The sequence below is a fragment of the Drosophila albomicans genome, chromosome 2L, assembly GCF_009650485.2.
Source record: "Drosophila albomicans strain 15112-1751.03 chromosome 2L, ASM965048v2, whole genome shotgun sequence".
Classification (NCBI taxonomy): Eukaryota; Metazoa; Arthropoda; class Insecta; order Diptera; family Drosophilidae; genus Drosophila; species Drosophila albomicans.
In genome coordinates, this window is record NC_047628.2 from 28,906,750 (window position 1) to 28,928,443 (window position 21,694).

The 21,694-nt window shown below is 42.7% G+C and overlaps 5 protein-coding genes across 8 annotated transcripts; 2 read left to right on the plus strand and 3 right to left on the minus strand.

Moving 5' to 3' along the window:
* Nucleotides 1–1,307: 1,307 nt before the first annotated feature.
* On the minus strand, nt 1,308–5,348 carry LOC117564380 (bacchus). Its single transcript, XM_034243100.2, has 3 exons — nt 4,764–5,348; nt 1,525–1,684; nt 1,308–1,427 (listed from the first exon to the last, which is right to left on the minus strand). Exons 1-3 carry the CDS (start codon nt 5,046–5,048, stop codon nt 1,378–1,380), a joined length of 495 nt encoding a protein of 164 aa, XP_034098991.1. The 5' UTR covers nt 5,049–5,348; the 3' UTR covers nt 1,308–1,377.
* Nucleotides 5,064–15,684, minus strand: LOC117564373 (pre-mRNA-splicing factor CWC25 homolog). Its single transcript, XM_034243089.2, has 4 exons — nt 15,566–15,684; nt 15,284–15,500; nt 13,664–15,233; nt 5,064–5,215 (listed from the first exon to the last, which is right to left on the minus strand). Exons 1-3 carry the CDS (start codon nt 15,581–15,583, stop codon nt 13,711–13,713), a joined length of 1,758 nt encoding a protein of 585 aa, XP_034098980.1. The 5' UTR covers nt 15,584–15,684; the 3' UTR covers nt 5,064–5,215; nt 13,664–13,710.
* Nucleotides 10,742–12,890, plus strand: LOC117564375 (phosphoglycerate kinase). The gene is made up of 3 exons (XM_034243094.2): nt 10,742–10,909; nt 11,521–12,465; nt 12,532–12,890. Exons 1-3 carry the CDS (start codon nt 10,848–10,850, stop codon nt 12,770–12,772), a joined length of 1,248 nt encoding a protein of 415 aa, XP_034098985.1. The 5' UTR covers nt 10,742–10,847; the 3' UTR covers nt 12,773–12,890.
* Nucleotides 15,685–15,914: 230 nt separating the features above from the next.
* On the plus strand, nt 15,915–17,823 carry LOC117564374 (uncharacterized). Its single transcript, XM_034243091.2, has 2 exons — nt 15,915–16,309; nt 16,693–17,823. The coding sequence occupies exons 1-2, from the start codon at nt 15,992–15,994 to the stop codon at nt 17,773–17,775; spliced, it is 1,401 nt and encodes a 466-aa protein (XP_034098982.1). The 5' UTR covers nt 15,915–15,991; the 3' UTR covers nt 17,776–17,823.
* Nucleotides 17,824–18,179: 356 nt separating this feature from the next.
* LOC117563709 (hepatocyte growth factor-regulated tyrosine kinase substrate) lies at nt 18,180–21,591 on the minus strand. 4 transcript variants are annotated; one of them, XM_052002671.1, is made up of 6 exons: nt 21,425–21,591; nt 21,169–21,253; nt 20,837–21,101; nt 20,096–20,473; nt 18,897–20,025; nt 18,180–18,812 (listed from the first exon to the last, which is right to left on the minus strand). In XM_052002671.1, exons 1-6 carry the CDS (start codon nt 21,453–21,455, stop codon nt 18,487–18,489), a joined length of 2,214 nt encoding a protein of 737 aa, XP_051858631.1. In that variant the 5' UTR covers nt 21,456–21,591; the 3' UTR covers nt 18,180–18,486. The 4 variants fall into 4 exon arrangements, with proteins under 4 accessions (XP_051858631.1, XP_051858630.1, XP_034098048.1 ...); XM_052002670.1 differs by having other exon boundaries at nt 18,180–18,854; XM_034242157.2 differs by having other exon boundaries at nt 18,180–20,025; nt 20,102–20,473.
* Nucleotides 21,592–21,694: the final 103 nt, after the last annotated feature.

The window sequence follows — 21,694 nt, forward strand, 5'->3', positions numbered from 1 at the left end:
CAATTTTTATTTACAAAAATGCATGTAATTGTTTGTATGTGTGTTTTTGTCTCAGTTTCAACATTGTTTTCGGTATCAAATTGTAGTATATATCTAAATATCTATATAATGTATATCGAGTTATTGATCTGGTTGTTTGAAGCCTTTATTTGCTCATTAAATTTGCATTAGCTGTTCTGTTCTGTTGTGGGTCAGTTAATTGGCTGAATTTGTTGCAAATTGGGGTCAATCTGTGGGCGAGGGGGGAAAAGAGGGCGCACTTCGATTGATTCGTTTCGTTGGAAATTTCAGTCAATTTAAGAACTTGCTAGATTATTTGCTGCAGTGTATATTGTATGTATGTTCTTAATAAATATTAATGTAACATTAAAAGTTCTTCATCCTTTTTGTTAATGCATTCGAAATATATATTCAATATTTTTGTGGTTTTTGTTTTTTTACAATTTACAAATGAATTAACTTTAGCATTAATCGTTTTGCCTCTCGATATTCGATATATTTCTCTAATAACTAAGAATCGTTATCGTTTTTTCATTTAATACTGACATTAAATACTTAAGAGTAGTCATTAGTTAAGGGATAAATGCTGAAATGAGAAAGAATCTCGAACTCCCCACGTTCGAGTTGAATTTGAAGTAGAGAAATCAAACTTCCCGTTGTGAAAAAGACAGAAAAAGGTGGAAAAAAGAAGGGAGAGAGCAATAGACAAAAAGTGTGACCATGGGATACGAATAATTTTGAAACCATATTTAAAACTTGAGTGTTGTTTTGTATATTTTTCGTTTTTAATTGCATTTTGCTTTTTCGATCATTCATAAAATGTAACGTCTAATTTTAATAATGAATTTTATTACTGTTTTTTTCTGTTCTGTGTTGTGTGTGTATTTTTTTGTTTTTTTAAGTAATTCAAGGGCTCCGCTTATGCTTCCTCTTCATCATCTTCGTGTTCTTCTTCTTGCTATGTATCTGTCGTTAAACTTAAGACTTATGACTTAAAAGGAAAGAAAGAGTTTGGTTTTTGTTTTTGTGTATAGTTTTTTTTGTTTTTTGTTTTGGGGGGATGTTTACTTTTTTCGGTTTTTATCTTTTCTCGCCCTATGCGAAAAATAGGTTCTCATTCTTATCTTTTTTTTTTGCATTTTTTTATAAAAAAAGTACACATAAAATACAATTAAAATAAAATAAGAAATAGAAAATTATTTCTTAAACATAAGAATTATATACTTTTGCGATTTTTTTGTGTGGTTTTTCTCTGGTTTTTTGTTTGTTTTTTGCTTGTAACTTTTTATTTATTATTATTAATTTAAATTTGTTTGTTTTGTTTGTATTTTTTTTGTGGTTTTTCTTTTATTTGTTTTTGTTTTGACTACATTATTATTACGCTTGATCGTCCGAGCCGGAACCGTCATCATTGTCATCGTCATCATCTGTTTTTTTGTTTGGTAAGGAGGAGGAGGAGGAAGAGGGAAATTAGTCTTGACATTCAACTGAAAGATATATGTATAATCTTATAGGGAAACTTACCGTCACATTCAATGTCATCCTCCTCGCCGTAGGGCACATCATATTCTTCGCTTTCGATTTCACTGTCACCCTCGATGAGATCATCTAATACATCTTCCTCATCGGAATCGTCATCAGCGGGTTTATCTTTCTTGGCTTTCTTTGATTCGGCGGATTTAGCCTGAAAATGACAAAGGGCAAATTGAAGCTTGTGAGTAAAGGATATGGATATAAAAGCAAAGTGTATTTATCGATAAGCCAACAAACAAGGGCTGCCAACTGGGAATTGTGGGGCGGCCAACTCAAACCCCACACATCTCCTTGATCAAGGGCACAGAGCGAAAAATGTATGTTCACGGAAACGAAACGAAACGGAAACAAAAACATAAGCCCAACATACACACAACACACACATAGCGCCACATGGAAACTATGTATGTGTGTGTGAGTGTGTACATGACCATAAAATGTATATTTTAAGCCCACAAAAACAAGAAAATGGCCAGCAACGCTAGCAGCAAAGAAAAATCGTTATTTTCGCCGTAAAAAAAAGGCATTTGAAAAATGCGCGCGTCAATTGGAATTCGCTGCAGCCCAAAAGGGAAGAGAGAGCGAGCAAGAGAGAGAGCTCATAGGCGAACACGATTGCCGCATTACAAGTGCACCTCTCACTTACACACACATGCTATGTACTACATGAAGCGGCACATTTACTACATAATGGAAAAACAACAATCGAGAGGGCACACACTCATACACATACATCCGTGAGACACAAAACCAGCCAAGCCAAGCGTGCGTTCGACCCACTGTGACCGAAAGCCGAACGAACGAACCAAAACCGAAGCGAAGCGAACCGAACCGAAATAAGCAGCAACAGCAGCAGCGAAAGCAGCGCTGTCTTCGTCGCAGCAGCAGCTGCTACATGTGTTCGTGTGTGTGTGCGTGAGAGAGCGAAGCCCACGCTTGACGCTGCCAAGGCAGAACTGTACCTGAGAACGCGCGCGTCGTGACAATAGTTGCATGAATGAACGACTCACGCAACTCACACAGCACACACACACATACAAACGACAGCTGGCTGCAGAAAAAGGCGCAAACGTTTGACCGCCGACGACGACGACGCTAGCGTCAGCCTCAGCGTCGCTGCTGCTGCGTGGGTTCAGTTAACCAACCCAACACTAGCGCAAAGTAAATAACGCAGTCACGTTCCCATGTAATATATAATGCATGTGTGTGTTTGCTGAAGGCATAATTTAACAGGCGATTGTTACAAAGCAAGAAAACAAGATAACTGTGGAAATGTGTGTGTGTGTGTGTGTGTGAGCAAAATATGCGGCGCGCTCTCAACCACAACAACGACATTAAAAAGAAAAGATGCGACGAGATAGATACTTATGCTATTCAAATTAAACAAAATGTGTAATTAAACAGGCTTTCAACTAGTTTTTACTGGCTAACAAATCAATTTGCTGTGTTTATCGATGCGCAGTCATCGATAATATTATAGTTGTTATTGTTGTTGCGTGTTTTATTTGTTTTCCCTCCCAAAATTGGGCAACACTTTCCAGAAGTGTTTTTAGCTGCTTCCCGAAAAAGGAAGTTGCGCCACCCTGTAAATGGATTGTTTTTATGTACACACAAAAGAACACGCACACATAGATAAAAGAGGCGCACACACACACACAAGCGATGTACCAAAATAAATACGCACAAGGCGAACGAAAAAAAAGTGAAAGATTAATGTAAATGCCTGTATACAAAATGTGTACATAAGTAATTACAAGCAAAGCGACAGAGAGAGAGCGAGCGAGTGAGCAGCATAATAGGCAAGGGAGAGCAAGCGAGCCTTTTCTCGCGCTCACTCTCGCTCTCTTCTTCTCTTGCTCGCTCTCGCGCGCGCATGTTAAACTGTACATTTTTATTTCGAGTTGCCGTGACAAACCATTTGATTTGCTAATTTATGTGATTTATTCTAAAGATATCTCGTGCTCCCTCGCTCCCTCTATCTAAGTAGTGCGTGTGTTTTATGATTATCAAAAAATGTGGCCATAAAAACACAAGAATGGAATGTATCGAGAGCCTACAAAACTGGTTACCCCTCTCTCTTCCTCTCCCATTCTCTCACGCTCGCTCGCTCTCTCAGCGTAATATGGCGGACAGCTGCCGGCCGGCATTGTTTTTAGCTGAGAGTGCAACTTACATATATTTTTTTAGCTGCCGCGCAATTTGTTGTTATTGTTGTTAGTTGCTGCCAAGTTTGGCAAATGGAATAAGGCCAAATGCAAAAGTGTTAACGAGAGACAAAGCTAGTTACAGCGCTGCATTTGCATTTCATTTCTATTGTTTCACACACGCACACGCAGTTACTGAGCGTATGTGTATGTGTGTGTGTGTGGGCTGCAAGGCCGCCTCAGTTTTTAAGTTAATCTCTTTTTGCGTCTCGCTTGTGCAATGCTAATGACCCACAGTATTTTTGTATCTGTCTTTCTCGCTCTGCCTATCTAGTCGATAACTGTACTCCCACCACTCCCCTCACACCCTCTGCGTTCATCAATCTAACCTCGATTTGAACCTAACAACAAATAATCTTTGATTACCGTCTCACAATCATCTTAATTTAATCGTAAACAACACACACACTCACACAGAAGAGAGTTGTTTGTATGTGGTATATAAGAGAGAGAGCAAACACTCTCTCACATACACACACACACGAGCTCTCTCTCTTTGGTTGTATTTGTGTGCTCTCTTTTAGTTATCGGCAGCTGAAAGCGCGTTTGGAAAGGCGCCTGAAACTGAAAAACGTGTGTATATCTATTTCTAGAAGATATTTTTTTCATTTTCTAGCAAAATTTTATTTTCGCCCCGCCGCATTTTGTAATTTTAATGCTGCCAAACGAAACGTAAAAATGTTATGAATCATTATTTTGCGCGTAAACAAAAGAAACGATAATCGATTAGCAAAGTACGATCGATAAGTCGATAAGCAGCAGTAGCAGAGTGGCGGCAGCGACGCCGACTGCGAACAAAAAGAGAAGAGAAGAGAAGAGAAGCAAAGAAAACGAAGACAAGTGCGTTCGTTTGTTTTGTTATTAAACACGCACACATACAAACTCACTAGCTAACGATTGATTGAGGCAAAACTGTACGAGAAATCCTTATAGGAACGGGGATTTGTGTGGGAACAGTTGTATGCAGAGTTTTGTTTGTTTTTTAGTGGCTTTAAAGGGAATGAAAGTGTTGTTTGTTGTACTTACTTCAGCTTGCCTCTTTGTGCCTTTAACTGATCCCTTGGCGGGCGCGGCGGCAGCAGCAGCACCATCCGCCGCATCAGCAGCGCCATCTTCGCCATCCTTCGCCGTACCGTTATCGGCATTGGCGGCGGCTGCATCGCCAGCGGCATCGGCGGCCGCTGATGATTTGTCCTCGGCAGCAGCTGCCTTGGCTTTGGCTTTGAGATCCTCCTTCACATCGTCGCTGACGGCTGCGACTTTCTCGACGGCAACATCACCGTTATTCTGTTGTTCTGTGGCTGCAGACATTTTGTTTTGTTGTTGTTTTTAACTTCTTTTTGTACAGATTATATAACGAGCTGGCGTCGTTATAATTTATTATTGTAGGCTTAGTTTAAATTTGTAATACGCGAGTTGAATGCAATTTGCAAGTGTATTCCCGTCGTTTCTTGTTGTTGTTGTTGTTGCTTTGATTGCTGTGTGTTCAAGATGTAGATATATATATTTTTTATTTTAGTTATTTTCTTTTGGGTTGTTGACAAAAATTAGCGCAAAATAGATAGATTTGATTCCGAGGAGGGAAAAAAACGAGAACCGCACCGCACGAAGCACACAAACACACTGTCTGAATTTCAGCGACGTCGTGTGTATTTAACAGATACAAAACATCAGTTGAGCTAACGCTCAGATACACACACACACACACACTCTCGCACGCTTGCTCTCGTTTTTTCCCGCTCTCTCTCTCTCTCCCTGTCTCCCTCTCCCACCACATTCAGATCCGCTGCTTGCGCTCGCTTATCATTTGCTGTCACGCTCTCTCTCTCTGCATGCACAATACACTGAACAAAAAGCACAGCGGCAATTGTACAGCAGCAGTTGGCAATGTTGAGAAGAGAAGGCAACAACAACATTCAGCACAAGCAGCGGAGGCGACACAATAACAAAACGCCATCCCGCCCGCTGTCGTCGTCGCCGCCTTTGCCTTTGCTCCAACGAAAGACGACGACGTCGACGACTGACCGACTCTACATATAATTTTGTGCAATATTTTTGCGCTTTGATAAAGTAATTTAAAAAAATACAAAATTTAATTTCTAATAGAAAAAAGTCGTCAAAAATAATCTAGTATCTTTGAATAGTTCGTTCGTAGTTGTTGTTGTTCTTTGTTTTTCGGTATATTTGTGTGTGTCGCCTTTGCTGATTATTTTTCGGTATTTTGTATTTTTTTTTTGTGTTTCTGTTTATAGCTAGCTAGTTGACTGACCACCGATATGTGTACCCGTTGACGGCTCGTACAAGACTAAAAGCACAACCATCGCACACGGCACCGTCAACTACAGATTGCTAGCCCAGAGGCTTCATGAACTACTTGCGCGTCTGCACATTTTTTGCTATAACTCGGCCGATTTTATTTGCATATGCCTGGGATGCATATGTATGGATAGTGCAAGTAATTATCTACAAATTGGCATCTTTCGAATTTAGCTACGATCAAGCTGAAATTCAAAATTGACACAGCGAGTGGGTTTCTTGACACATTCCATACAAAATGCGCATTCTGCTCGTGAGTGAGTATAGTGAGTACAGCACAGCCAACAACGCAACGGGCAGCAAAGCAAACGGCGACGTCGACGTCGCTGGCACGTTTGGCGGTAAATTTGAAAATTGCCGGCCGCGCGGCAGTTGCTTGCTTGTTGTGCTGTGTGTAACACACACACACACACACACATGCATGCATACACACGCAGTTTTGTTGTTGCCGGTGGTTGTTGTTCGTTTGCAAGAGGTTTGAAGTTGTGTATTGGATATTGGGTGCTAGAATGGGAGAGGAGTGCAGAGCAGGGGGAGATAGCAGCAGCGGCTGGCCGGGCAGCTTTGGCGTTCTGTGGCGTCTGTGTGTTTTCTGATGTTGCAGTGTTTTGCTTATTGTTGCTGTTACCACACACACATATACATACATATATTTATAGAGTGGACCAGAAGCCGAGGCAAGTAATCAGGTCAATTGGGGGCGCTACCTACCAAACCTAACCTCAAAAAAAATTGCATTTAATCTACTGAATATCATAGAAATTATCTAGCTGGATTAGTTGATATTCCAGTTTAATTATTATTATTGAAATGAACAAGGTTCACCCTTTTTCTCTCTCATTCTATCTCTTTCTGTGATGCATTTTTCATTTCATTGGGTTGATCCCGCATCGCTTGTGGTTCAACCATTCGCTGTCTCTGCTCGTTACACGAAACATTTCTGGTTCAAGCATTGACTAATGAGCTAACGTTCTTCAATCTCCACTCTCACTCTCTCTCTCTCTCGCTCACTCACTTGCTCTGCTATTTTTATGCAAAACAAATACAAAGTATAGTTTGTAATCTGAATATTATGGGTACGACAGCTCCGCTAATTAAAAGCGACGACGACGACGACGATGATGATGATGACAGAACGACCGACCGACCGTCCTCCTCTAGTAGACGCGTCTACACAGTCGCAAGTCGCTTCTACACCAGTTTGCCGACACACGTTGCCAACACCTGTAGTACAGTGAACACGGTTCACCTCGCCGTACGTTTCTTCGTTTTTGCCGTTTTGCCGTAATCGTGGGACAATCATTCAAAGCTATCGCAGCACAACAAACACAACTGTGACTTTTGCTTGCTGTTTGCCTTTTGTTGTTTTCTTTTTCGCTTTTTATTTTTTTTTGCTCTGAGCCTTAACAATTTCTTGATAAGCCGATTTGCGTTGCGCTGCGTTCCGTTGCGTCTTCGTATTTCTTTCATTCCTTGGCAGTTGAACCGATTCGTCCGACTCTCTTTTTCCATACCCAACAGCCACAAGAATGAAGGGAGTAGAGACTTTGTACGAATAGTTAAGATCCCCATTGTTTATAAACTTAAAATTCTTAGTAATCGAACCCTATTTGAACCCACATACTATATAACAAGTTATGGAGCTGTCCTCAAAATTTCATTACGGTTGGCAAATAAACACTGCAGTTATTCAACAATCAATTTTACAAAGCGAACATGCAAGCTAAGTAAATATTTCAATGCTTGAGAAAATATGTGTACTATACGCTGAACATTCTCGGGTATCTTTTAGTCGAGAGCGCTTCCACACATTGCTTTAGTCTTGATTGGAGAGACGTAGCGTTCGTTGTTCCCCGCAACACATTTCATGGGGGATAAATATTACTTTCTTACTACTCGTACAATATGATTTACGCTTTTTTTTTATCAACGCTCGTCGTCTTGCGTTCTATTGCTGGCTGTGTTACAATGCCACCTTTTTCAAGGTTAACTATACCCTCGACAGGAACTGTAGTTTCACAGAACAGAACCGAACCGTGTTGTGTGTACTGTGTACTGTGTTTTCGGTCCCAGTTCCAGCGATAAGAAAAACAGGCCCTAACGCTCTCGTTTGTTGTTTCTCGTTCTCGGTATAGGGAACGTTCTAGAGGTAGAGTCAACCACCGCTGGGGTGTTCAGTTCAGGTAAAAGCAAGGAGAGAGTCTACAAAAAAAATAGCATCGCTCTGTCCCAGATAAGGTAATGGAAATCTAATCGAAAGCAACCTTAGTACAAATATATATTCTAACTAGTTTCTCCCAGTGTACTATAAAATCAATTGATTTTGATTTGCATATGCTAATTTCACCAGCAAGATTATGATCTTATATGTATAGATCTGTAGCAAGATTGTTAGTTCTATTATAACAAGAATGTGTCACGAATCGTTTAGCAAAATAAAAATGTTGCTTTATTCTCAAAGTGAACGAACGAACACTCGACGTGTGGATGTAAATAGCTTTTTGATGTACATATACGATTTCTGGCTATGGAAATAATGAAAGGTGGGAATAGCTAGCTATTCAAAACTATTCCAATCTTTGAGGCAACTTGGCTATAAATACAAATACGTTTTAGATGATTCCATCAATTAAAAGTTCCCATTACAATTCGTAGGGTAGTCCAGGGTACTTTAACTACAGTCATCACCAAATGAGTATGCTTTCTATAGGGTAGGTTGGGTATTTGTTTACAATACTCTGCATAATAATTTATGCCTAAAGAATTCTGCCTTCTCTTTTAATTTGGTATATTCGTTAGAACCTGTCGGTAGTTGCAATGACTGTACAGTCTATCGGAAATTCATGTGAGGTAGGACAACTAAAAATATGTATGATAGCACAAACATTTAGTCTATCATCTTTTCAAAGTGTTTTTATTCTAACGCGGGGTGTTTCAGCTTGGGTTCATAACGAACTCACTAAAATGAAGGTACAGTCGGATGGCTGTATGAGGAAAAGCCTCTTAGGAATGTATACTTTCTAGAATCACTTTTTCCTATAAAAACAATGTAGTCTATGATCATAATAATCCTCATTATAATGTTTATTTTGACGAACCTTCCATTCCTATAAAGTTTTACAGGAATCTTTCTGCGCATTGTAGGAAACCATTGCATCACAATAATATGGGGTTGTAGGGAATTCATCGTACAGATAATAAAGTATATACCTTAGGATCTTTTTAAGACAACTATACAATAATAAGGTAGGGTGTATAGTCTCTAATTAATACACATTTCTAGAACCTTTTCTCCATATCCCGTTTACCATTCCTGAGGTACAGTTTTGTGAATTCATTCAAACGGTAGTTCAAATATTTTAAGGAATTATGAGTAGTGTATTCCCTTAGTCACTGTAGCCGAATCAGTCGAGAGCTTGCGTAAAAGAACTGAAATCATTCAGTAAAAGCAACATGAACTGGTTTATGAGTACAGCTACACTACAGACTACAACTGTGACTGGGACAGGGAATGTGGCGACTGCGTCTCGCTGAGTTCTCATCGGGTGATAAGCGATTCGATTCTCTGTAGAGAGAGCTAGAGAGTTCTCCCGGGTTTTAGTTCTCTTTCGGACTCTCTGAGACATTTGCGTCGCTTGTTCGCTTTGAGTTCTCGAGTCGCGTTTCGCCGCCATGTGCTAATGCGTCGTCTTTGCCATCCTATGATTTTCCACACGAGTTGGCGTCAATACGAATACATTGATACCCTGCACTCAGGGTAAATACATACGTCAACATGGCCATTTCACACGCAAATATTCAATTTAACGTTTCGTTTGGAATAAACGGCTGTGTTATCATTATTCTTGCTCTATGTGCATGCTTTAATTGCGCAGAAGACGAGCCTTCCTGCTCTTACCACCTCCTCCTTCTCCGCCTCCTCCTCCACACACTCCCTCCACTGGCAACTGCAACGCATAGACCGTCTGTCCATTCGTCCGTCCGTTTGCTTTTGTGTTGGCATCTGCGTCATGCATTCGGCTGCAATTGGATGAATGGACGAAAGGGGTTGCGAGGTTGGCTGGGGGGTTGTGCTGCTGCTGTAGTTGTTGTTGTTGTTGGCGGTGGTGAGTGCGAGCAACATGAATGAATCATTTGCGAGAAGAGCAAATGTTGGCGTCATTTCATAGCTAACTGTAAGCGCGTGTGTGTGTGTGTGTAGTCGTAGCACACTCAAGCACACTCTCAGTGGACAATTGGCCGAGAGCTGCTCTGTCGTATAGCATATAGCATCATCATTCATTCAATACTATACATAATTAAAACATTCCCGCTGTCACTTCAATAATGCATGCATTCATTTCGTTTATTCGCTTTAATTCATTTCGCTATTTCATTTCTTTCAGTAATGAGTTTCAAATTTGACCGCCAAACTCAACACAAAACACACCCTCAACACGCTTTACAACATTGCTGTGTCTCCTTTTACAACACTACAATGCAGTGTTGCATGCGGCAGCAATCGACAGCGCTAGAAACTCAATTTCAAGCGTTTCGAAATTTGACGAAACAAACGAAGCAATTATTGCTAATCTGGATTGTGTGCTGACTATTTAACGAACGTGTTTTCGTTAAGATTAAAGGTTTGTGTTGCGCTTGCGGCAATGTTCGGCGTGGGTTGGCAACCCTAATCATGGCACCGTATTATGACCTTGCGCTGACATTGCCGCACACACAGCTGTGGTTCGTTCGAGAGTCGCACAATTGCAAAATATCCAGAAGTTTGTCAGATACAACTGGACGAGGAGCATCAAAATGGCCTTCAATAAGCTGAGCATCGAGAATCTGGATCTGGAGGGCAAGCGCGTCCTTATGCGGTACGTACAAAGTGTTATACAATTGGTCAAGTTTTATACCGACTTATCGAGGGGTCGAATAGTATTATAGCTGAATGAGAATCGCAAGATGTGTTTGTCATAGGGGTCATTGCCGAACACATAAAATACATCTATTCTTGATTAATTTGGAAAGTAAGGGAATTATAATTGAATTGTTCCTGTTTTGTGGGAATTTCATTACGATCGGATCATAAATTTGCAAGTTATTAAAGAAATTATACGGTCTACGAAACATAAGGAATATTTGTTGCTACGGTTTCGAAAAATGACTGGCGAGGATCAGGAATTCTAGAAAATTGCAATTATACTTTAATTGTTGTCTAAATTTGTTTGCGATCGGACAATCAACTTGTAGAATATTAAAGAAAAAATTCTATAAATGGTAAAAATTACTTGGTTGCATCATTTCAGTTGCTATGGTTATTCTATTGTTTTCAAATTCCTATAGGTCGATTTATAGCAACGAAAGAATTAGAGTTATATTCTGAGGAGTTTCTGAAAAACTTCATTGCGATCGGATAACAAAGATTTGTAGGAACCCCTAAACTCGCTTGAGTTCTTCTTCATCTAAAACTTCGCTTTCTTTACAGCGTGGACTTCAATGTGCCCATCAAGGAAGGCAAGATCACGAGCAACCAGCGCATTGTCGCTGCCGTCGACAGCATCAAGTTGGCGCTGACCAAGAAGGCCAAGTCCGTGGTCTTGATGTCCCACTTGGGTCGCCCCGATGGCAACAAGAACCTCAAGTACACCCTCGCTCCCGTTGCCGAGGAGCTGGGCAAACTGCTCGGCCAGAGCGTGACATTCCTCAACGATTGTGTGGGCGCTGAAGTCGAGGCCGCTTGCAAGGATCCAGCTGCCGGTTCCGTCATTCTGCTCGAGAATGTGCGCTTCTACCTCGAGGAGGAGGGCAAGGGCGTCGATGCCAGCGGTGCCAAGGTTAAGGCTGATCCCGCCAAGGTCAAGGAGTTCCGTGCCAGCCTCGCCAAGCTCGGCGATGTGTATGTGAACGATGCCTTCGGCACTGCGCATCGTGCACACAGCTCCATGATGGGCGATGGCTATGAGAAGCGCGCAGCTGGTCTGCTGCTCAACAAGGAGCTCAAATATTTCTCACAGGCTCTCGATAAGCCACCAAATCCCTTCTTGGCCATTCTGGGCGGTGCCAAGGTCGCTGACAAGATCCAACTGATTGAGAATCTGCTCGATAAGGTCAACGAAATGATCATTGGCGGTGGTATGGCTTTCACCTTCCTGAAGGTGCTGAACAACATGAAGATTGGTGGCTCTCTGTTCGATGAGGAGGGTTCCAAGATTGTGCAGAACCTTGTGGAGAAGGCCAAGAAGAACAATGTTCAACTGCATCTGCCTGTTGACTTTGTGTGCGGCGACAAGTTCGCTGAGGATGCCGCTGTCAGCGAGGCCACCGTCGAGGCTGGCATTCCCGATGGCCACATGGGCTTGGATGTGGGTCCCAAGACCCGTGAGCTCTTCGCCGCGCCCATTGCGCGTGCCAAGCTCATCGTCTGGAATGGGTAAGCGATCTCTTTGGAGTAGTCTTTCAATTGTATACTCATTGAATTCTTTTATCTCTTTGACAGACCTCCCGGTGTCTTTGAGTTCGCCAACTTTGCCAATGGCACCAAGTCGATTATGGATGGCGTTGTGGCTGCCACTAAGAACGGAACCGTCTCCATCATTGGTGGTGGTGATACCGCTTCCTGCTGCGCCAAGTGGAACACTGAGGCTCTCGTGTCGCACGTCTCCACCGGCGGTGGCGCCTCGTTGGAGCTGTTGGAGGGCAAGACACTGCCAGGCGTTGCTGCTCTGTCCAATGCCTAAGCATCATACTCTATATATCCATCTCTCTGAATTATTATAACGTTAATTGTTGCTGCGCTCCCTGGGCGCTGCTTGTATTCTAAGCCCCAAAGTTCAATAAAACGAATCTTAAGTTAAACGACCGGAGATTTCCCTAGACTTTTTCATAGTTCAATAAATTGAATTTTAAGTTCAGCGAGCGAAGATTTATCAAGTCTTCCATAAAACTAAATAAAACGAATCTTAAGTTTAACGAGCAGAGATTCTAGACTTTCCCAAGTACTTTTTGATATAGTTTAGGATGTTTTTTCTATACATTGTTCATATATAGAATTCTAAACTTCTCAAATTTCCTTTAATCCTAATCTCTTAGGATTAATAACACAATCTATCTATAGTAAGGTAGATTGTTTCCAATTGTTTAAGAATTTATATATATATTTTTTACTATATGTATGTATATCGTGTGACAATTTTGTTTAAGAATGGCTTTTTATGAAACGATTTTACTTTGTAGACTTATGTCAATTCCTTGAATCATTTTCTGCTTGGATCAAAGAGCAATCTTTTTTTTTTTGATCTGATTTAATGGATTAAAAAGAAATAGTTTTCTATGGAAAGACAGTCCTATAACTAAAATACCCCAACTACTTAGTTTTGTTTTTCCTAAATTACTATCAGCTCATCTATTTCTTGACAGATTATAAAATACCCAAATAATATTTGTTTATAGTCAAAACGTCTTATCTGTCTTGCTCTTCGATCCTCAAGCTCTTAATTTCATTGCTCATTGCTCAAGCTACATAAGCTCTTTCATCATTTCTTGCAATTGGCAATCAAAATGAATATTTTTTAAAAGCAAGTCAAGTCAAATCAATAAAGAAATAGATAGTGAACTTGTTTTGCACTTACAGCAAGGATCTTCCACTCCCTCATTCGGCAGGAAGCTGTTGCAGTTGTTACTTGCGCGCAAAGTTCGCATCCATGGCTGATGAATTGCGTTGAATGTTGTTGAGATTGGAGCGTATGCGATTGCCAATCGAGGTCTGATTGTCGATGGCCTTCTTTACCTCCTTGTTGATGAACTGCTGGTCAAAGTCGCGTGACTGATGTTGCGCCTCCTCGCGGGCATATTCCTCGCGATGTTTCTGCACCACTTTCGTGCGATCCGCTTCCCTCCATGTGGCATTGTCCATCATCTCTCTGAGACGTGCTTCACGCTCGCTGTCGCTTAGCTTCGGTTTGGTCTTGGCAGGTTGCCTTGTGGCAACAGGAGCTGGACTTGGTGCTCTTCTTTTTTCAGGTGTTGGACTGCGTCGTTGACGCTCTCGGCTGTTTCTTCGCTGAGTTGTTTGTTGATCTCGACGTGGACTGCGACTTCTGCGACGTGTGTCTCTTCGAGGACTGCGACTTTTTTGACGCTGTTGCCGAGGACTTTTACTCCTTTGTCGCGTTTGCTGCTCTCGCTTTGGACTGCGACTCCTTTGGCGCTTTTGTTCCTCCCGTCGTGGACTCCGACTCCTTTGACGTTGCTCCCGTCTTGGACTGCGACGATTATAGCTTTGCTCTGGCTGCCTTCTATCATTTCCTCGCTCTCTTTCTCTGCGGCTTGATCTCTCTTCTATACTTCTGCTTCTATCGCGTCTTCCTCGCTGGTCAACACTTCTGCTCCTGTCGCGTCTTCCACTCCTGCTGCTCTCTCGCCTTTCCCTCTGTTCTTTAGAGTTCTTAACCCTTTCTTTCCCACTGCTATTGCTTCTTTCTCGCCTTTCCCTTCGCTTACCACGCTCCTTTCCGCTACTCTCGCTTCTAGCGCGCCTGCTTCGCTGCTCCTTGGACTTGGAAGTCTCTTCCTCGCTTTCGCTTTCTGAGCTGCTGTCGCTACGTTTCTTTGACTTTTTCTTGTTCTTGTGCTTTTTTTGCTTTGTGGCCATGTCCAGCTGCTTGGTTAGTGTGCGATACTTGGCATCCAGCAGCTTGTCCAGCTTGAAATCTTCATTTGTACCTTCGCCCTTCAGCTTTTTCATTTGTCGTGCCAGTTTCTTGTCCAGATCATCATCGCTATCGCTGTCGTCGTCACTGCTGCTTCGCTTGTGTTTCTTTTTCTTGGATTTCTTACTCTTCTTCGGCTTCTTTTCGCGCTTGGCAGCCGCTTCACGCTCTGTCTTCAAAATGCGATGGATTTCCTTGAGTTTGACGGGATTCTCTAAAAGTTTACGCCTCGATTCCATTTCCCGTTGCTTGATGAGCATCAAGGGATCTTCCATAGTCTTGCGCTGCATATCCACTTGCTCGGTGGACTGTAAATTACGATACTCCCGTATGGAGAAGGGCACACACTCGTGCTCCACATGATTGATGGATTGTTTTAAGCCCAATGTACTCTGCTCTTGACGCCGCTCCTCCGCTTCCAGCTGCTCAAAAGATTTGTCGATCTTGCGACCCAGCAAATATTCCTCGCGATTGATAAGTTCCGTATTGTCTGCAAATTATAGAGTAAGCGATGATTCACTTTTATCGAGTTCTACTTACTTTTATACATCCATTCGAGTTTCGCTTCGCCGCCGTTGTTGCTGGATAGGACGCCTGAGTTTTCGCCCAGGCGTCTCAACTCCTCGCGATCACGTTCCTCATTGATTTCTTTGCGGAGGTCGTCCAGCTTCCGCTGCTCCTCCTGCTTCGCCTGCTCCGCCTTCCAGACACGCTCTTGATTCTTCATTGTGTGCGGATGCCATGATTTTTTCAAGTTCTACGCAACGCAAACGTTTTGCGGGTTAATTAAACTATTTGGCTAACGGATAGTTAGTTACTTACCAGATCGCCGCCACCCATTGTGGCGAATTTTAATTTTCTTTCAATAAAATGCCAAGAACGAAAATATAAATACGCGTCGTTGTTTTTCCCTCCTTTATTGTCATCAGCTGAGCGCAGCTATTAATCGATATATCCGCCAAGCAGTGCAATCAATATATCGGACAAGCAGTTCAGCCATATAGTCACACACTTGGACTAATAAGACCAACTAGCATTAAAACAATTACTGCAGTCTGGTCACACACCATCAAAAACGTTCAGTTGCGAAAATTTTTGCCGCGTTTAATTCGTTTACCGTGATGTGTGATGAAAATTGAATTTAAAGCGCTTTAAATCAACTACAGATCATTGCTACTATGACATAACTGTTTTCGTGTTACAATCGATTGCGTTGCTTATAAAAATCAAGTGTTAAATATATTAAATATGCTAGTTTTGGAACAGAGACTCTGCGCTGCAATTGGACCCATTGTGAACTATGGATCTCTTCAGAATAAATTTATTGTGAATGGCTGCAAATTTCGGGTGCTGCGCAACTTTGCTGATAAAACGGATTGTCCAAAAGCCGAAACTAAACTGCCAAAGAAGCTAAGCCTTAAAAATGTTGATGTTGCCGATAAACGCGTATTTATGCGAGTAGATTTTAATGTGCCGATGAAGGATGGTAAAATTACGAATAATCAACGCATTTTGGCTGCATTGCCGACCATTCAGCATGTACTGCTTAAGGAATGCAGATCTGTGGTAAGGATACATTTAAGTTCAATAAGTGCTAAACATATGCATTAAGATCGGATGATGAACTAGCAAGTTATAAAAAGAGCGAATTTTTTTTTAATGCGCGAATTTTTTTTGTGCGTTAAAAATTTTTTATAGTGTGCCCAGAGCTGCGTATGCAGTGCAGCTTGAAAGTGCATTATGCAGCTTGAAAGTATATTATGCTTGCGTTGCACTGGTTACACTTAGTGCTTATGCACTTTCAAAAAATACTGAGAAAAACGTTAAATATGCAGCTTTTATTTCGAAATGCTAAAGTAAAAAAAACAAAATTCATACTCTGATTCAATATTTAAATTTGTTTAAATAAATGTTTAAGTTAAAATATGTTAACATAATCTCAATTACAGGTGCTTGCCTCCCATTTGGGTCGTCCAGAAGGCAAAAAGGATCTGAAATTCTCATTGGCACCCGTTGCCAGAGAGCTGGAGAAGCTGCTGGAGTGGCCAGTCTGCTTTATAGACGACTGTGTTAGTCCGATGGCTCTTGAAGCAGCAGAAAATCCGCCCAAAGGCGCTGTCATGCTACTGGAGAATCTACGTTTTCATGCCGAGGAAACGGGCAGCTTTAAAAAAGGCGACGAAAAGGTCAAAGTTGATGCAGAGAAAGTAAAAGACTTTCGCTGCAAGCTGTCCAAGCTGGCCGACATCTATGTGAACGATGCCTTTGGCACAGCGCATCGTGCTCACAGCTCAATGATGGGCGAAGGCTACAAAGTACGTGCAGCTGGCTTTTTGTTGGATAAGGAGCTGGAGTACTTTGCCAAGGCGCTGGACAATCCCAAGAAACCCTTTCTGGCCATACTGGGAGGCGCCAAGATTTCCGACAAGATTCCGCTGATCAACAATCTGCTGAACAATGTGGATCAAATGATTGTGGCCGGTGGCATGGCGTTTACCTTTCTCAAGATTATCAACAACATGGAGATTGGCAAATCGTTGTTCGACGCAGAAGGCTCCAAGATGATCAACGATCTGATGAGCAAAGCGAAGCAAAAGAATGTCAAAATCTTGTTGCCTCTTGACTTTAAATGCGCTCAGAAAATTGACAAGGATCCCGGTGAAATCAAGTTGGCTGATGTCAAGCAAGGCGTGCCCAAGGAATTTATGGGTCTGGACATTGGCGATAAAACCATTGAGCTGTACAATAAGGCAATTATGGAGGCCAAAACTATTGTGTGGAACGGTCCGCCGGGTCTCTTTGAGAATGAAAAGTTCGCTGGCGGCACCAAAGCGATGTTGCAGGCCATTGTCTGTGCCACAGAAGCGGGCGCCACAACAATTGTTGGCGGTGGCGACACGGCGACTGCGTGTAAGAATTTCGGAGGTAGCGACAAAGTGTCACATGTTTCCACCGGAGGCGGCGCTGCCCTTGAATTGCTCGAGGGTAAAATTCTACCCGGTGTTGCCGTCTTGTCGGATGCCAAAGGATAATTCTAATCGAGAAATAAAGTGTAGTGTTTATTGTGTATTAACAAAGTGTCCAATATGTACGTCGTGTTCATCAGTTTGTCATCGTTTGATAATTCATCAGTGTACATCACATTCATCAGTTATCGTTTGATATATTCATCAGTAGCAGAATTCACCTCTTTCGATCATCTTCATCTAAATTTTTAGGGGTAAGTGCATTTACTTCATTTTATGTTTCTTTTCCATCAATAATTCATGGGGTAATATTATTGTTAAGAGCTACAATCTGAACAATAGATAAGCTAATTTATTACCTTCCTTTCCTTGTCGAAAAATAATTGCGCAGTTAATTGTGATTAATTCCTAATTTTCATTTTGCAATTCTTCGAAATCCCTCTCATTTCTCTAAAAATAGCAAACGTCTGTTTGTTTATTGATAAATTTATTTAATTAAAATGTTTTAAAGTAGTCGAAAAGTCGATTATTATCTATGCTCCAGACCCGTTCATATTTTCATAGTTTGGGAATTGCTTTTCAAGGATTAAATCCAGTTCTCTAACGTTAGTCTTTTGTCTAATTTTGCTCAAGAAATTCAGAAGCAGGTCGGATTTTGTTTTTGACTACGTTCACAAATACATAATATAATATAATATAGTTTTTTGGAATAACATGCGGGTTAGAATAAGATCTCGATCTAATTGTTTAACGTTTTAACAAAAAAAAAAATGGGTTCTAATCAAAGCTGATGAGCTCCGCGGTGGCAGGTTCAGTTGCCTTGACGGGTTCGGGTTCGTTTTGCGGCGGAGCTGGCGCAGCAGCCACAGCTTGAACCTGGGCTTCGATGGCTTGAGGTGGAGCTGAGACTGCGAGCTGTTGTTGTTGTTGTTGCTGTGGTGGTGGAGCAGCTGCTTGTGGAGGCAGTTGTTGTTGTTGCGGCGGAGCTTGAGTGTTGGCGAGGGGCGAATGTGTTTGAACCATTTGTTGTTGCTGCAACATGACGTGAGCCAGATGGGGTTGGGGTTGCTGAAGAGGTTGCGGTGGTTGCTGAAGGGACTGTGGTGGCTGTTGTAGGGATTGTGGTGGTTGCTGAAGGGATTGAGGTGGTTGCTGAAGGGATTGCGGTGGTTGCTGAAGGGTCTGAGGTGGTTGCTGAAGGGACTGTGGCTGTTGTAGGGACTGCTGCAGCGGCGCTTGAGGTTGCTGTTGTGGCGGTAGCTGCTGCATCATTGGATTAGCTTGTCCGGGATTGGGATACGGGTTGTCGGGTTGCATCATGTACATGCCAGGAGGCGCAATCCCTCCCGCAAATTGTCCATTCGGAGCAGCGGCAAAGCCGCCAGCTGCCGCATACGGATTGTAAACGTTGTTCAATTGATGCGAGGGCGAACCGTGAGGCGCTGCCATGTAGGGATATGGCGCTGTCTGCTGCCCCATCAAATACTGCGCCTTTTGATGCTCCTGGCGCAGCTGCATTTCGCGTTCCTGCTCCTGGATGCGCTGCAGTGCCAGCTGACGTTGATAGTCCAAATACTCTTGCTTCTTCTTGCGCATAATCTCAAGCTTCTGAGCCATCTGCAGTTGACGCTGTCGCTCCTGCTCCTCGGCAATGCGACGCAACTTCTCCACATGCTCCTGGCGCAGCACATCCAACGCTGCACGGGAATCCTTGATCTGAGCGAGCTTATCCTGCAGCTGCTCGTACCACATGCGCTTGTCGTCCAGTTCCTTGATGTAGCTGAGCTGTTGCGAGTGCAGCGAGGTCAGCGTCATGAAGAGCGTCTGCACCGAGGAATCGTTGGAGATGCTGCGACCACGACTCGAATTCGATTTCATGCGGTTCACAAAGATCTCGACCTGGATTCGCATGTTGGCGGCAAACTCGTCGATCTGCAGCTCATCGGCGGTCTTGGCTGGCAGCATTTGCTGTGCCTGTTGCAGCAGTTGTGGCAGCTGCTGTTGGGGTTGCGGTGTAGGAGGCATAGGACTAGGTGCCGAGGGACTGGCCATGACCGAGGATTCGCTTATCTTGCGCTGCTCCCAGTAGCTGCGATTCAAGTACTTGGCCAAGTCGGGATTGCTTTCCTCCTGCTGCTGCTGTTGGACAGCGACTTGGGCTTGAACTGGCGGCGCCTCGGGGCTGGGAGAACGTTGCTGCATGCGATAGCTAATCGGTTGCTGCTTCTTCTGCTCCGCCTCTGACTGGCTAAGAGCTAACGCCAAGTTCAGTTCTTCCTCCTCCTTCAACTCCTGTTCGCTTTTGCGCGCTGGCGTCTGTTAGAAATAACAATAAAAGGGAGAGATTTAATTTAATTTTGCCGTGGCCACCAATAAGACAACCAACCTGCACCTGTTGTGACAGCGAGCTGTTCAAATATTCCGCAGGCAGATCCGAATCTCCAGCCACTCGCGTTGAACTCGTCTTGCCAGAAGCTGCTCCAGCTGGACGTTGCAGTGCCATGAAGCAGCCGTCGCACACACGCACGTCCTTCTCGATGCCATACTTGGGCAGCGGGCACTGTTTACCCGTGCACTGGCCACAAAATACCTGACCGCAATTACGGCAGTGATGCTTGCGATTGGTGAACGTGAACTCGGCACGACACCGATGACACACCTTGCCATCGGCCCAGTTGGGCGCCGTGTCGGCGGTGAACATGGCATCCGCTTCCTTGAGCTCTGGGAACGTGTGTCCCTTGGCCTTCAAAATGGTCATGGTGTCCTGTGAAGAGAAAGTGGAGGTTTAGCATTTGAAAGGGGGTTCAATAAAAGGGTTTTGTAGTGTTGAAATCAAAGAGTTTCCGATCTAGGGGGATAGATAAACATAACTATAAGCTGTCACTGCCGTTTTCGCACTCTTTAGACAGGGTATAAAAACGGAAACTTGGGGAATTCCCTTGACGAAACAATCGACAATGACCTTAATCGAGTGATTAATCTAGACAGATAGATGAACATATATACTATAAGCTGTCACTGATGAAGCATATATGCTACATATACCATATACAGCCCTTTTCCTTATGAGAAGAATGGGATTAAAAACAGAAATTCGGGGAATTCCCTTAAAGGAACACTTAGTCACCTTAATCGCCTGATATTTGTCCATGGAACGAAAAGCATAGGCCCATGTTTGGACTAGTTCCAGCATTTTCTGACGCACATTCTCGTGCGGCGTCTGCTCCAGGAAGCTGCTAAACATCTCGCAGTTCTCCTTGGTGAACACTTCGTCGTGCACCGGAGCTCCGCAGTTCTTCACAATGCTCTCGAGCACCAGTAGCGAGTAGCATGCCGAGTGCGGATTGGGCGAGTTCATTTTCTTCTTAATAGCAGCAAATGCATTTTTTGGGCTGCAATTGAATAATTTAATTAGTTTAGAATGACTTTTGCTTTTACCCAATTGGAAAACAAGCTTACGTGACATCTTTCTGATTGATTTCATCGCAGATCAAGAGTATGGATGGCCAGTCGGGTTCCAAGCGCAAATGGCTGGTTGCGTTCTCTGCAAAAATACGTAGTATTATTGTAATCTCTTTTTTTTTTAACTGCGTTTGAGGTTCATTCGCCTTTTTTTGTTGCGTTGTTTTTTTCTTTACTTCTGCTTAGTTTAATCGATGAGTCATATTGTTGCACTTTGTGCTTGTTTAACTGATTTCTTGCGTGCGTCACTTACCCAGATTTCGATCGAAAGTAGAGCGAAACATTTTCTAATTGTTTTACACTCGTTATTTTGCTTTGAATTCCAACTTGATAAAAGTTTCAATTGTGTTTTCTTTATGTATATTTTGCTTCTGCTTAAAAGCTGCTGCTGTCTTGTTGCAGTGTGACCATACGTTTAATTCCGAAATATACCTTACACACCGGGCCAGTTCGGTGTGGTGGCAAGCGATAAGCGTAGTTGACAAATTGTATATCGATTTTATTCAGGGCTGCAATGCATAGC

Coding starts and splice junctions, on each gene's coding strand:
- LOC117564380 (XM_034243100.2), bottom strand. CDS start 5,048: ATGTCTGCAGCCACAGAACAACAGAATAACGGTGATGTTGCCGTCGAG. Junction 1,685..4,763: donor GCACAAAGAGGCAAGCTGAA/GTAAGTACAACA, acceptor TGTCATTTTCAG/GCTAAATCCGCCGAATCAAA. Junction 1,428..1,524: donor GGATGACATTGAATGTGACG/GTAAGTTTCCCT, acceptor ACAAAAAAACAG/ATGATGACGATGACAATGAT.
- LOC117564375 (XM_034243094.2), top strand. CDS start 10,848: ATGGCCTTCAATAAGCTGAGCATCGAGAATCTGGATCTGGAGGGCAAG. Junction 10,910..11,520: donor GGCAAGCGCGTCCTTATGCG/GTACGTACAAAG, acceptor CTTTCTTTACAG/CGTGGACTTCAATGTGCCCA. Junction 12,466..12,531: donor AAGCTCATCGTCTGGAATGG/GTAAGCGATCTC, acceptor TCTCTTTGACAG/ACCTCCCGGTGTCTTTGAGT.
- LOC117564373 (XM_034243089.2), bottom strand. Junction 15,234..15,283: donor ACTCGAATGGATGTATAAAA/GTAAGTAGAACT, acceptor TATAATTTGCAG/ACAATACGGAACTTATCAAT.
- LOC117564374 (XM_034243091.2), top strand. CDS start 15,992: ATGCTAGTTTTGGAACAGAGACTCTGCGCTGCAATTGGACCCATTGTG. Junction 16,310..16,692: donor TTAAGGAATGCAGATCTGTG/GTAAGGATACAT, acceptor TCTCAATTACAG/GTGCTTGCCTCCCATTTGGG.
- LOC117563709 (XM_034242156.2), bottom strand. CDS start 21,455: ATGTTTCGCTCTACTTTCGATCGAAATCTGG. Junction 21,254..21,424: donor TACTTTCGATCGAAATCTGG/GTAAGTGACGCA, acceptor GTATTTTTGCAG/AGAACGCAACCAGCCATTTG. Junction 20,474..20,836: donor ACAAATATCAGGCGATTAAG/GTGACTAAGTGT, acceptor TTCTCTTCACAG/GACACCATGACCATTTTGAA.